Source organism: Acanthisitta chloris, unplaced genomic scaffold (assembly GCF_000695815.1).
Source record: "Acanthisitta chloris isolate BGI_N310 unplaced genomic scaffold, ASM69581v1 scaffold13347, whole genome shotgun sequence".
In the NCBI taxonomy this organism is placed as follows: Eukaryota; Metazoa; Chordata; class Aves; order Passeriformes; family Acanthisittidae; genus Acanthisitta; species Acanthisitta chloris.
This window is the reverse complement of record NW_008683391.1, coordinates 1-13,504: the sequence shown is the minus strand read 5'-3', so window position 1 is coordinate 13,504 and position 13,504 is coordinate 1. Positions and strand designations below refer to the sequence as shown.

General features: G+C 44.9%; 1 protein-coding gene across 1 annotated transcript in view; it reads left to right on the top strand.

Moving 5' to 3' along the window:
- POLR3B (polymerase (RNA) III (DNA directed) polypeptide B) overlaps nt 1–4,395 on the top strand; it is a gene marked incomplete at its 5' end in the record, with an annotated part of 50,794 nt that extends 46,399 nt beyond the window's left edge. Inside the window, one exon of the mRNA XM_009078922.1 lies at nt 4,022–4,395. Coding sequence (XP_009077170.1) covers nt 4,022–4,151 — 130 coding nt within the window. The remainder of the gene's footprint in view (nt 1–4,021) is intronic.
- Between the last annotated feature and the right edge of the window lie 9,109 nt (nt 4,396–13,504).

The window sequence follows — 13,504 nt, the reverse complement described above, 5'->3', positions numbered from 1 at the left end:
AAGCATAAAACTGGATGTCAAAGCTGTGTGGAGCTCAACACACTAACACTATGGGTTTTGCTTTAAGTAATTTTTAGATGCTAGATTTAAAGTTGCCCTGCAGCATGCTGGAAATGCACTGCTATTATTAGAAGATCAGCAAACTTCTGTTTATGTTCTTTGGAGGTGGGGGAATTGTTTTGCTTTACTTTGGTTTTGTTTTAGCCAGGCAGAAAAACAGACTTGTGAGACCAGTAGGAATTTGAGGGAGAGCATTTTTGCAAGCTTTAGGAAAACAGGTGACCCTGCCATGACTAAGGGAGGAAAAAATAAATGGTGCAAGTTCTAGTTACAAGGTACTCTAGTATTTATGTCAGATAAAGATGGAGAGTTGGAAGGAGGAGGAGAAAAGATTCATTTCTGAACACCTCAAAAGAACATTGGAAACTTGCTGCATCTTGGATATCAATATCATTCTATTGGAAGAGGCAGGAAATTGGACTTTATTCTCTTCGGTGCCTCAAGAATGATTTTTCCATGATAAAATGAAGTAGGAAAGTAAGGTGTGTTCTCAGATTGTAGCTGTATAAAAGTGACAGCTACCATGTCTGCCCTTGGTCAGACCTTCTGAGGTATATGACTTCTGGCCAGAAACCAAGCACCACATTTGCTTGCTCACAGCAGCAGGAGTTCTGCTCCTTGTGGAGCAGAAGTTCAGACAAAGGTAGGTAATTAAATGTGAGATCTAGAGGAGAGATTAGGCCTACTCTGTGCATCCTGCTGTGGCTGGTGATTTTCAGCTGGGCGTGGTCCTGCTGACTTTTGTGTGATAGCATTTTGAGTCCTGTATTTCTAGTGTGTGTTCACTGGGTGTAAGAAGTGAGGCCTTTCTCTGATCCAGGTCTCTTAAAACTATTGCAATGCAAATAACAGTTGAAGGAAGTTATGTGAAAGGAAAGACATGCCATAAATCAGCCAACTGTGTGAAGCATTGCCTAAAAAAAACCCTTCCCATGCAGTGGTAGCTCAGTTATTTTTTCAATAAGACCTTGACTTTCAGAACAGCCCTTGAAGATTTTCAGAGTCCATAGGAAGTGAAGATGCCTTGGAGAAAATTAGGAATTTGAACTTTAGAAAAAATATTACATTTTATTTTGAGGGTGTTCTTAATGTATTTCATTTCTTGAATTTTGCAGCAAAGTTTAGTAACTCTTTAAATAGCTGTGAAAAAAACTACTGTCTCAGACAGAGCCAGACATTCTTGCAATCTGGTGCTGTGAAAAGCTGTCTGATGTGTGAGAGTCAAGAGGAAGTTTCTCCTAAATTATGTGCTGTGTGTACCAGTAGCTGAAGCAAGTGGCCCTATAATGAGCATCACAGTAGAGACCAAGTCATTGAGAAAAACTTCCAAACAGGCCTTTTCAGTGACTCTGACACTAATAAGACCTTGCTGCAAGAAACCTTTAAGACCCATTGTTTGGTGGCTAGCATTAAGGGCACTTGTCTTAAGGAAGATGAGCCCTTCCTCTCAGACAAGGACTAGCCACTGGGTATGTTTTTCTGCAAGGTAGTAACAGCATCGCAGTGTTGGGGCCTGAACTGCTGTTCTCACAGGGGAAAGGGCTATTGTGGCAGTGACAAGCATATGTCCCTGTAAAAAATGCAGTAGAACCTTACTATGATATACTAGTTTTATGCAATATTACAGGTTTGGTGTTGTACAGCTGCTCGGGGACAGAACTCCACTGAATGCAATGAGCAGAATTTTATCTATTTTTTTGGTGCTAAGTTGAGTTATCCTGATCCCTAGAGCATGAGCATTTTAAAATACACATGAATAAAAGTTTTGTTCCTGCTTCGGATTCAGACTTGGTACACTTGCTTTTTCCTGATCAGTTTAGTATCAATTCTAGTACAAAATGGTCTTTCAAGTACTTCAGTTTCTGTGATCTCTAACAGAGTTCTGTGCTTACTGCATCTTAACCTTTTCTGGGTGGTCTCCATCCAAATACAAAGCAGGCCCAGAATGGTGTAGCTTTGAGCCTGGGTGTGGTCTCTGCTTTTCAGTCCCTAGTAGCTGCAAGTAGCTAGTAGTAGTCCCTAGTAGTAGTCCCTAGACATCTGCTTATAGCAGAAAAGTTGTGTCTCATCAGGCTTCCAGGGCTTGCAGGGCTGTTCCTACTGAGAGCAGTTGCTTACTTGTTAGCATCCGAGAACAACTTCTGTTTAGGTCGCTCCCTCCCACCATAAAAATGTACCTGTCCCTATAAATATAGACCAGGAGAATAGTTATGAACCTGCAGTGGAGGTTTATTCTGTTCTAAAGGCATGCTAACATTTCCCCTATGTGCAGCGTCTTCACTTTTCAGGGAAACACATCGTTCAGTCTGTTGCCTTGTTACTGTTAGGAACTGCAATGATAGGACAAGGGGTAATGGATTCGAATAGAGGGAGGGGAAGTTTAGGTTAGATATTAGGAAAATGTTTTTTACTCTAAGGGTGGTGAGACACTGGCACAGGTTGCCCAGGGACGTGGTGTCTGCTCTGACCCTGGCAGTGTTCAAGGCCAGGCTGGATGAAGCCTTGAGCAACCTGATCTAGTGAGGAGGTGTCCCTGCCCATGGCAGGGGGTTTGGACTAGATGATCTGTAAGGTCCATTCCAACCCTAAGTTCTATGATTCTACTATCTATAGTCAGTTTTAGACAAAGCCAAAGCAGTTACTGGGAATAAATAAAGCTGCAGAAACGTAATTAAGTCTTCTGTACCCCATGTGAAGGTCAAGGCAACCATAGTTTTCTTGGAAAATAGCCAACTCTTTAAGTCTATTTGTAAAAGAGAAGTGGCAGACTCTGAAGAAGTAACTGGAAGGCTAATCCCAACCCTCATAACCAAGAACTTTACCAACTTTATTGGACCTTGTCTCGCTGACTTCCACATGCTCTAGATCAAGTTTTCTACTGGTAATAGAAACAAGTGACTAAGCATTGGCTTTATTGTAGATATTGGCTCTCAGCCTCATTCTGTCCCACAGAAACCTGTAGGAGTTCTGCTAATTCTTCCTTAGTTGGATCTTCAGACTGTTGTGACTTTATGCTAGAAATATGTTTGAAACACAGGAACAAAAGAAGAGCTTGGTCAGACCATTAGGAGGTGCTGAGTCACTCTCTATTCCCAAAGAACTTGCTTTCTCAACTCTCCAGAACCAGGAGATGGAATATACAGGAGAACGAGAAAATAGGGAGGTTGGAAATTGATTTTTCATTTCCTTTGTGTGTACACAGAGTAAGAAATTAAATATTTTAGGCAGTTTCTACCACCACTGAATTTGAGCCCAAATTTGGAAACATGGCTGAGTGACTAGACTAGATATTCCTAATGTAGTAAGGTTATATCTATATGACAAAAAATCCCTTTCCCCCAGAATTTTAAGATCATTGTTTGAGTAAAGAGCACAAAGAATATGTGTTTTTTATTGGGTTTACTGGTTTTCTGTCTTGACTGAAGCTTGGGCCGTTCACAGAGATGTAAAATGAGAGGTGCCTCTTTTCTGGAAAGTGAAATGATTTGAGACATTAGAGGGTGAAATTGCATACAAAGAAAAAATATAAGTGCGAACCTTCTCTTTTCCTGCCTCTTCTTTTTGTGAGATATATAAGACAGAAACTGGATCATTAACCATTGGTTCAGAAACACCTTCGTTCACCTTCTTCCTGTCCATTTGCAATGCTGAGTTTGTGTTGGCAGTTATTTGAGTGGGGAAGAAGTAGAAGTCAGTGCTGTTAGCTCAGGAGTATTGTGATTGTCCTTCTAGAGAAGTGCAGGTTTAACATTAAGCTCCTGTTGACTTCAGTCAGGCTTAAGGGCTTAAAGTTACAACTTAACCACTAAAATGTGTCGTATTCACTTGGCACTTTCTAGGACTGAGGCCAGTGTTCAGATCCAGGTGGACAAAGAAACTAGTGACTGGTGGCAGTTGGGTTTTTTTCTGCAGAAATTAATTTATGGACCAACTCTAACTTTCTTTTTGTTTGTTTCTCTAGGTGCCACTTCTGCAAATCATCATGTCATGTGTCTTCCCTGCGCATACCTTACGCCTGTAAACTCTTGTTCCAAGAACTGCAGTCAATGAACATCATACCTAGGCTAAAACTAGCTAAGTACAATGAATGAGCGACATGGGGAAAAGTACCTTAAGAAACTGAGATCTAGCATATATAACTGGGAGGTATTTTGAGGGAACAGGAATAGTTCTAAAACCTGAGTGGGGAGGAGGGAGGTGCAGGACAGTGTAAGAAATCTTTCTTACATATCCTCCCTGTTTTTAAGTTGGCAGGGGTGACTCCATCAGTAGGCTACATTAGGAGTGGTTCTTAAAGCCTTGACTAGTCATGAGCAGGACATGTGGGAATCATGGAATAAGGCAAGTCCAGGTCAGGGCTTGCATCACTTCAAACAGTCCCACAATTGCTTTTGACAAGTTTTTTGCTGGACTAGGGATTAAGCTGAGCTAAATACACATCTTGTTCATAGAGGTTAAAAATGTTTTCCAGACCAGTGTAATATGAAAAACGAATAAATGTTTTAAATAACCCTGGCTGAATATGTGTTGATAGTTGGGTAAGGATGGTGAAGCCTTATTATAGTGTCCAAACCATTTTCCTGTTCCTAAAGCATTTTGTTGGAGTGTTAAAATTTTCTAAAGTAGTGTTGAGCTTAGAGAAATGAAAGTACTTTCTCAAGACCTTGAAATCGTAGAATTGTAAAATTTTAGGGGTTGGAATTGACCTTAGAAATCATCTAGTCCAAATCCCCTGCCCTGAGCAGGAACACCTCCTCACTAGACCAGGTTGCTCAAGGCTTCATCCAGCCTGGCCTTGAACACCACCAGGGTTGGGGCAGCCGTGGCCTCTCTGGGCAACCTGTGCCAGTGTCTCACCACCCTCACAGGAAAAACTTCTTCCTAATATCCAACCTAGATTACCCTGTTTCAATTTGTACCCATTGCCTCTTGTCCTGTCACTGCAGCTCCTAACACAGAGTCCCTCTCCAGCTTTCCTGGAGCCCTTTCAGATCCTGGAAGATGCTCCAAGGTCTCCAACCTTCTCTTCTCCAGGCTGAGCATCCCCAACCCCCTCAGCCTGTCTTCACAGGGGAGATGCTCCACGCCGCTAGCAACTTTGTGGCCTCCTCTGGACTTGCTCCAACAGTTCCATGTCCTTCGTATGTTGAGGACACCAGGACTGTGTGCAGTATTCCAGGTGGGGAGCTGAGTAAAGGGGAAGAATCGCCTCTGTTTTCCTGCTGCCCACACTCCTGTGGATGCAGCCCAGGATTCCACTGGCTTTCTGGGCTGAGCTCACACTGCGGGGTTTTCACCTGGTGATTTTCTCATCCACCATCACCCCCAAGTCTTTCTCCTCACTGCTGCTGAGATCAGACATTTTGAGTGAGATCTCGATGTTCAATACTGTGTGCAGGAAATGGTGTGATTCTACAGGCAATCTGGTTTCAGCAGTTTCCATGAAGTTCAGTGGAGGTGACTGCACACGCAGCAAGTGCATGATACAGCTTAGAGACCTACTCAGTTCCTTCTGAGTGTAGTGGATTTGATAATACACTGTCTCAAAGCCCTGAAAAGGCAGGCTGCGCACACTAGGTACTGATGTGTGCTGTCATAGGACTTGAGAACTTGTTAGCTATGCCCATATTTGTAAAACCTTTTAAGAAACCAAACCTATGAAGAACAATAAATCCTTCACTGCCAGTGAAGCCAGTTTGAATGGCCTGAAAGGATTTAGGAAGGGAACAGCTGAATTTTTTTCATGAGATCTAAGGCCTAAAACTAAACCAGTGGATGAACTGTATGTCACTTCACATCCACTTAAGTGGATGAACTTAAGAGTCACCTAAACTCACCCGAGCCCTTACTCAGCTAACTTTTTAAGCAAAGGAGTAGTCCCACTGAAGTCCAGATGAAGTTTGTGCTTGTTCATGTACTTCAGTGAAAAGCAGCCCTCTGGATCAGTGAAGATACAGAACACTGCCTATGATCTGAAGTCCCTGAGATGCTCTTTGGCTCCTCACATGGCCGAACCGTGCAAGATCCTGCCGATCCTGGCGCTGTCCATGCAGTCGTGTTGCTGCTATTCTCTTAGCTGCTTAAGGATGAGTATCAGCACAGATGAGTATCAGCCTGAGTAGGTTTGCATTTTAAGCTTCCACCAAGATTCTTAAACTATCAGTTTTATGTTTGAGCTTACAAATCAAGTCTAAAGAAATAGATTCTACTTTTCTTCTTCCTTTTTTTTTTTGCAATCAGCCTGACAGCATAGATACCAACACAGCACATTTGGGTTGGAAAAGCTCTTGAAGCACCTCTAGCAGGATCTGAACAGTTCAGGGTTATTTACAAAGGGCATGACATGCTGCTTCAAACTGGAGGGAGAGATTAACCAGAAGCCCCAGCCAAGTGAAGCACCTCTGCTTTGCTGGTGCCTGAGATGGCCAAGCTGCGGCTCGGGTGTGCCAGCAGAGGGAGTGAGCCTCAAAGGCTGGGGACATGCTGGCCTGCATCAAGGAAACCTCCCTGGGCATCAAGATCCTCCTTAAGTGTCCCCTAGGTTGGGTGGTCAGAGCTGCAGGACATGAAAGACTAAGCAATGTGTACAATTGCACCTGTGGAAATTTCAGCAGGTATAGCAGAGATGGAAGAGGAGCAATGGAGAAAGAGCTCATGAGTATCCCTAGAGAGAGCAGGTCTATGTGCAGCCCTCAGGGGGAACCTTGCAGCTGGTTTACCTTACCTGGTGAAAGCATGGGGATCAATGGTTCTATATGGTAGCTGAAGTTCAGGAAGAAAGGAGCAGCCTTAAGATGGATCCAGTAGAACTTAGAAATTAGACATGTGTGCCATTAAGTGAGGGTCACCCACTATGAACTAGTCTGGTGTTACCTACACATCACTTGTCTCCAACCTAAGCCTATGCATACCCTGGAGGGTTATTTGAGTACAAAGTTGGATAAAAACTCTGATTTTCACTTTTTGCCTCTTTAAGAGGCTGCCTGTCTTCCATCATAATAGACACCTGCAAGTAATCTCTTGGCAATGGTATAAGCATTACAAAATCAGCAGCAGAAAAGGAACAAGTGGCTATGAATTCCTGGAATATGGTTGGTCACAGTGGCAATTCAAGGAAGGAAGCTCACTGCAGTTAGGAAAAATCATGGTGCATGGCCTGGTGAGGTAAAATACATTCTCAGAACCCCAGAGCTGTCACACTGCTTTCCTCTGGTGAGCCTCATCTTTGCAGCCCTTTGAATTATCTTCGCAGACAACCACCCCTCCCCCCTTTTTATGCTGTGAATGCCATCACAAAGAGGTCTCATGTCAGCCAGCAGCACTGCTGTTGTGACCAGACTTGCCCAAATCAACCCTGCCGTGACTCTGTCTAAACTGCTGAATTAGGCATGATATTCTGAACAGCACCTGACAAGTTCTTAAGGATTTAGCACAAGGAACTGTGGCTAGAAAACTACCATAAAGTTTTCATCCCGTTGCAACTTCTTTATCCCTTGTATGTAACACTCATGAGAGACCTTCTAGAAATGCTATTCAGCCTGGAGGTCACTAGTGTTAGTCCCAGCTAAAATGCCAAATACAGTTCCCTTTCTAGTGTAAGCTAGAGGTGTGTGCTGCTGTTGGAAGTGATACCTAACTCCATCTAGTGTGTTTAAGTTGCCATTTACTTTGCAGATAAAGGATTCAATACTATAAAGAGGCCTAGCATTCAGTAATCTAGTGTATTACTGCACTGCAAAACAAGGACATTAATTAAATGCTTCCCTGTTGAATACCTACTGCTGGTGGTAAGAAACAGAATGAAGCCAGGGCTGGGCTGCAGGTTGCCATGGGGCAGAGCAAAGCACATGGTTTTTGGCCAGTTCTGGAACTGTGAGCAAGGTAGGTCACTTGTTTAGATTTCAGAAAAAACCAGCTTCACTTAAAACCAATTCGCATAGCCCCTCCAGGTGTTTTACCTTTAAGGTAAATTTCTCCAAACATAGAAACTAGAAAAGCAAACTAGAAAAGAAAAAAGAAAGCAGACTGGCCAATTTTGACATTCAAAGAGGATATGGTATGAAATAGAGGCATACTGAGATGATTTGAAGATGTGGAAAGCAAAGAGCTCCCCCTAAGCACAACTGGTTTTGTTTGTATGTCCATATCTCGTTTAGGAGTTTTCCTTACAAAGAAGCTTCAATGTCCAGCAAAGAGAGCTTTTAATTCTTTGGACTACTTCCTTGTTGCTTAAACAGGGAGGAAAAGCAATGAAAAAGATAGACCCATGATTAGAAATTACTGTGTGTCTTTTTCTTGCGTTTTCTAATGGTGAATAGAAAAATACCTATGGTTTATAGCAAAATGGGAGTATGTTATAATTAAAAGCCTACAAAGACTGAAGAATAGTTAGTTATAACAAACGGCAAACTAAAGAAGACTGCTGTGCATCTGAGAATGGATTCACAAGCCCTGCTCAGATCACACCTGTAGAGCCTGATTGTAGTAACCGGGTGTCACACAGCTGTAAAACCATACTAGAGAGGCTCAAAATGTGGCTGTACTTTCTCTGCCTCAAGGCTCTTGAGGATGAGGATGGTCCTAACATAAGGGAGCACAAGCCCTGAAAACAGCCTACCTGGCATGCAGCCCTCCCACAGGGACCCCTCGGAGCTGTCCTCAGCCGTGTCCCAGCACAGGCATCTCTGGGGCTGTGGCATGGGCTGGATTAGTGCTGCTGAGAGACCCTCCTGATGGCCTCTCCTTCCCTCAGAGCTGAGGATTGTTTTACAGTCCATTTCAGCAGGGCCATGGGGCACTTGATGAATTCCCTGCTCTGAAGAAGACGTGACTTGCCCAGGGCCACAGATAGCCTGTGCCAGAACTGGGATCAGGGCTCCACGGTCCCCAGGTGCCAGACACGTGCTTGCCTTAAAACTGAGCACTTCATCAAACCGTAAAAATCCAGCCAGATGGTGACTCTTTGCTATTATCTGGACCAGTGCTGGGAGGCTTAACATGTGCAAGGCACGGTGAAGATCCAGACTCCAGTTTCTGTGTCTAAGGCTCAGAAACCCAGAAAATGGAGCCATGTTTTAGACCTAGATGCTGCTGAAAACCTGAACACAAGTTGTGACTTAAGTCCATCCTTCTCATGAAATGTTTCTACCTCAGCCTGGACCCACCAGTTTCAGTGGGAGAGTTCTTTCTTTGGGAAGAAGGAGAGAGGCGCAGGAGTAAGGATAACTACTTTGTCAGTCTTACTCTGCCCTGGGTATTTGGCCCCAGTCAGACTTTCTTTCAGGTAGCAAAGACTGCATGAACCAGTTTTGCCTCTCAGCAATCATGTAAGAACTCAGTGTATGAACCCAGGAGGCAAACAGACCCTCTCTGCCTGCCATGCATATGAACATACATCACAGAGCACAGGAACTCTCAGTTAAACTCTCTAAACCCAGGTCAGAGCCAATCCAGAGAATTTTTGAATTTGAAATTTTTAAAAGTAGTTTATATGGCTTGATTCTATTCCTGTCTCAAAATCAACAGCAAAGATTTCTGTGGTCTACCCAGGAAATGGACTTAGGCCTTTGTTCCATCTTCCACAAAATCCTTCCAAGTTCCTGAGCAGCTCATTGCTCTTTGCATCTCACTGCTGGGGGTGAGAAAAAAGACCCAAATGACTATGTATTTCTCCTAATTGCAGTTATCCCTTTATCTGTGTATTTCCTGAGGCAGGTACCTCTGAGGTGGTTCCAGTGACAGTGTATTTTTTCCAAGAACTTCATTGTGCATGTCCTTGTCCCCTCCTCCCAGTCAGTATATGAACAGCATGTTAGTTCCAAATCAAAAGCAATTCCCTGCTGCTAGCTGCAGCAGAGCCTTTGTCTTTCACTACCATGAGTTTTGGGGAGCTACTCAACCTATGCATGTGCTTTACCATTCCAGACAGTGCATGGTAGTTGCTGTCTGCTCAACAATAAAACATAATAAACAGAAAGACAACTCGAAAATGAAGAAAGAAATCAGTGTATGTAACAGGAAGTTCTAATTTCTTGCTAAAATTATGTTCCAGTAAAGGAAACCATTTTCCCTTGAACTCCTAGTGAATTGGAAGCTTAAACTCTGCATTCAGGACTCCCCCTGCCAGTTGGAGGCAGGCACTGAAGGTAATGCTTCGTGCTCCAGGCGGATCAAAAGAAGCTCATTATCAGTCAATCATCTAAAAGGATATGACAGCCTCACATCCAGTTGTTCAGCAGCTGAGATGCAGTCTGGAATGGATCTTTTCTGTGTCTGTTGTCTGCAACAGCTTTTAGGGCTGGCTCTTCTTCCAACACACAGTACAAATCCTCTGGTAACTAGTATCAGCCACACACAACAAAAGCCAGCTAGATCTGGTGTAAGCTCATAAATCCATGACTGCTTGCCCTTTTCCCATACTCAAGTCAGCAAGTGTCTCCCAGGCCAAGTGTTCTGGGCAGCAGCCCGGGGGGCAGGAGTCCCCTGGGATTCTTCTTCCCCCCCTCCTGGGGACAGGGGTCTTCTTGTCCCCCCTGAGTGTTGATACTACCCAGAAGAGTGAATTCCCTTCCTCCTTGCAGACCGACCAGTGACCTGCATGAACGAGATGCTTCTACAGATCCCTTTTGGCAACACTGGCACTGCCACTGCTTCCTAAGCTTGAGAACTGGGCTGAGCAAAACTCCTTTCACAAGCATTAGTAAGAGATGATCACTTTAGACTGACCTGTGCTCATCTTCCACAAAACTTGGCTTCAGGCCTGTCTGCAGTTACACCAATCCAGCTGTAATTCCTGTTACTTTTCTCTCAGACAAAAAAGAAGTTGCCCCCTGCCCGGTGCATGTGCAATCCATCATTTGCCTGCCTCTGCAATTCTGCTTGTTCTCTCCCAGATACCTGCACATGTGCCTTTCCCAGCTCCTGCCTCGTGGAGCTTGTGTCAATTAAAGCCTTTTGAAGGAACCAGTGCATGTGTTTACCTAGGCAGCCTTTTGATGTTCCTCTTCCAGTTCCTGCATCTGTCAGCATCATGTTCTCCAAGCACATACAGAGTTGATTCCAGAAGTCATCTGTCAGCTTACTCCATATCCTGTCCTTCACCTATACAGATAGCTTCCTCAGGGGTGTTAATATATGTAAAATAGAGTTAACATTTCCTGTTCTGGTAATAAAGATGAGTAAGTGGGAAAAGGAAGCCAACACAGAAACAAGATCCTTCTGTGTTTCTTCTACAGGATTTGCCCAGTAGATGAAGATAGCAGAAACAGGAATAGAGCTGGGAAGGAGGGTGGACAGAAGCATGGGTTCACACTGAGAGGAGGAGGCTGCTGGCTCAGGCAAGTAAGAAAATATGGAACCACTCAGACTGCAGCCACTGCCAAAATAATGAAGTGTCACTGTGTGTTTGGCCGTTGCCAGCAACCTTACAGCCTGTGCAGAGATACGTTGGATCCAGAAGGATCCCCTGAGTCACTGAACTCAGATCCCTGGTATTGCAGAGAACTGTTTTCTGTGACTCCTTTCACAAGAAATTCACAGCCATTCCCAAAGCCAGTGCAGGCTTTTGCCCCTGGTAATCTATGGGAAAACTTCTGTAGAACTTCAGCCTAAGGTTGCCTTTAGCTAGAACGAGTTACAGTAGATACTTTTTTGTTCCTGCGCCAGTAGCTTTCTTCTGTTGAAAACTTGGGGTTTTCCCCCCAAGTATTTATGTTAGAGGCTAGTACTGATGTTCAGAGTCTAGTACCAGCCTGAGGAGCTTTTTATGAGCTTATAAGCTTGTGTGGTCACAGTCTACTGGCACAGTCAACTGCAGCATGAAAGACAGTCCTAGAAACGTGTTTTTTGGGAAGAGCTCAAGTCATCTGAATGGCAAGTTGATATTAACTGTCATGTTTCCACTCTGCCTCTGCTTTGCTACACCATCAAGAGACTTGTTACCAGTCGGTCATCTAAAAGGGTATGTCAGCTTTGCATCCAGTTGTTCAGCAGCCTGGAATGTGTCTTCTGTTCCCCTCATGACCCTGTTCTTCCCTCCATACACCAGCACAAGTCTGTATTCTTTCTTGAATAAAGGTGGTGTTCTTTTACCAACAGCAGAGTCCCTCTTCACTAAAAATGCATCATCTGATGCAGCATAGGGTTAATCTGTGTATTTTATAGCTTGTAGATGATCTGTACAGAGAAGAACTTGGAGTGAAAATTCCCAGCTGTATACTTTCTGCATCCTTGCTGAGACCTGCCCATTGTATCAAATCAAATCCTGCAGCTTACATGGAACGAAAAAAGGAAGGCTAGTGACTTGCAGTGCTACCACCCGAAAACTGCCAGCCTGCAGCACAGGAGGAGATGCTCTGTGCTTTCAGAAGTGTTAAGTACTTTAAGTGTCATGTGGGATGAAATTCTGTTTAAACAGGTAAGCAAAACCCATACAAGAAACAGTGATGAAGCTGTGGAAGAGCACCGTGGCGACCTGACGTGCTGAGGGGGATTTGGTAAACAGGAAGGCAAGAGCACTGACATATTCCACAAGAATGTGAGGGCAGTAGCTAACCTGGAGTGGCAGGGAGTAAACACTTTGCAACCAGTGCTGCTGCCAATTCTGCCCATACATCATCCTCTACAGAGCATGTACACGTTTGCATCACAGACAGTCTAAGCCTCTAGACATCCACACTGCATTAAATCCCATCTTTCTCACCCTCCCCGCACCCGAAAGAGCATATCCCTATGTCCACAAATCCCGTATTTTTATATTGTGCGTCTCTGGAATATCAACAACACGGGAGCACCTTTCTGAGGCTTTGAACTGGTGAAGGCCGAATTTCCCCAAGCACAGGGTGGCTGTGATGGAGACCCACGGCATGTGTCTGGCATACGTGGAAGCCGAGCCCTGCCTGCCGCTGCCCTCCTGCAGAGTGAGCAGGTAACTCCCCCAGCCAGGGAGCGTTGGTGAGTGCCGGCGCAGGGCTGTGCCCACTCGCGGAGCCAAGGCTGGAAGCCGCTCGGGCATCAGGTAACCTCCCTGCTCCCAAACGGCTCCCTGCGGCGCCGGCAGCATCTCCTGAGTTGTACAAGTTAGCGCTGGTTTCAAAGCCCCTCAGAGAAGAGCCCTGCTCCAAGACAAAAATGCTCCACGCGTTTTTGTGGGGTTTCTGCCTCTCCACATGACCCCGGAGCTGTCTCGAATAGAGTCGGCTGGCACCGAGAATCCCTCACCCACGGGCTCGCACCATCGACGGTAAAGCCTTGGGAGGAAAAGAACATCGAAAGAGGGGGAAATGCTCCCGTTTTGGCGGCGGCAATGAGAATATCCTCACCCGCACCGCAAGGCCCCCGAGGGCGTTTGGCGGCGGGGTCGAGCTTGTCCCCATCCCGGAGGGAGTGGGATGCTGGTCCCTATCCCAGGGGGTGTGCGGGCGGTGGGAGGGTCGGGGCCCCGCGG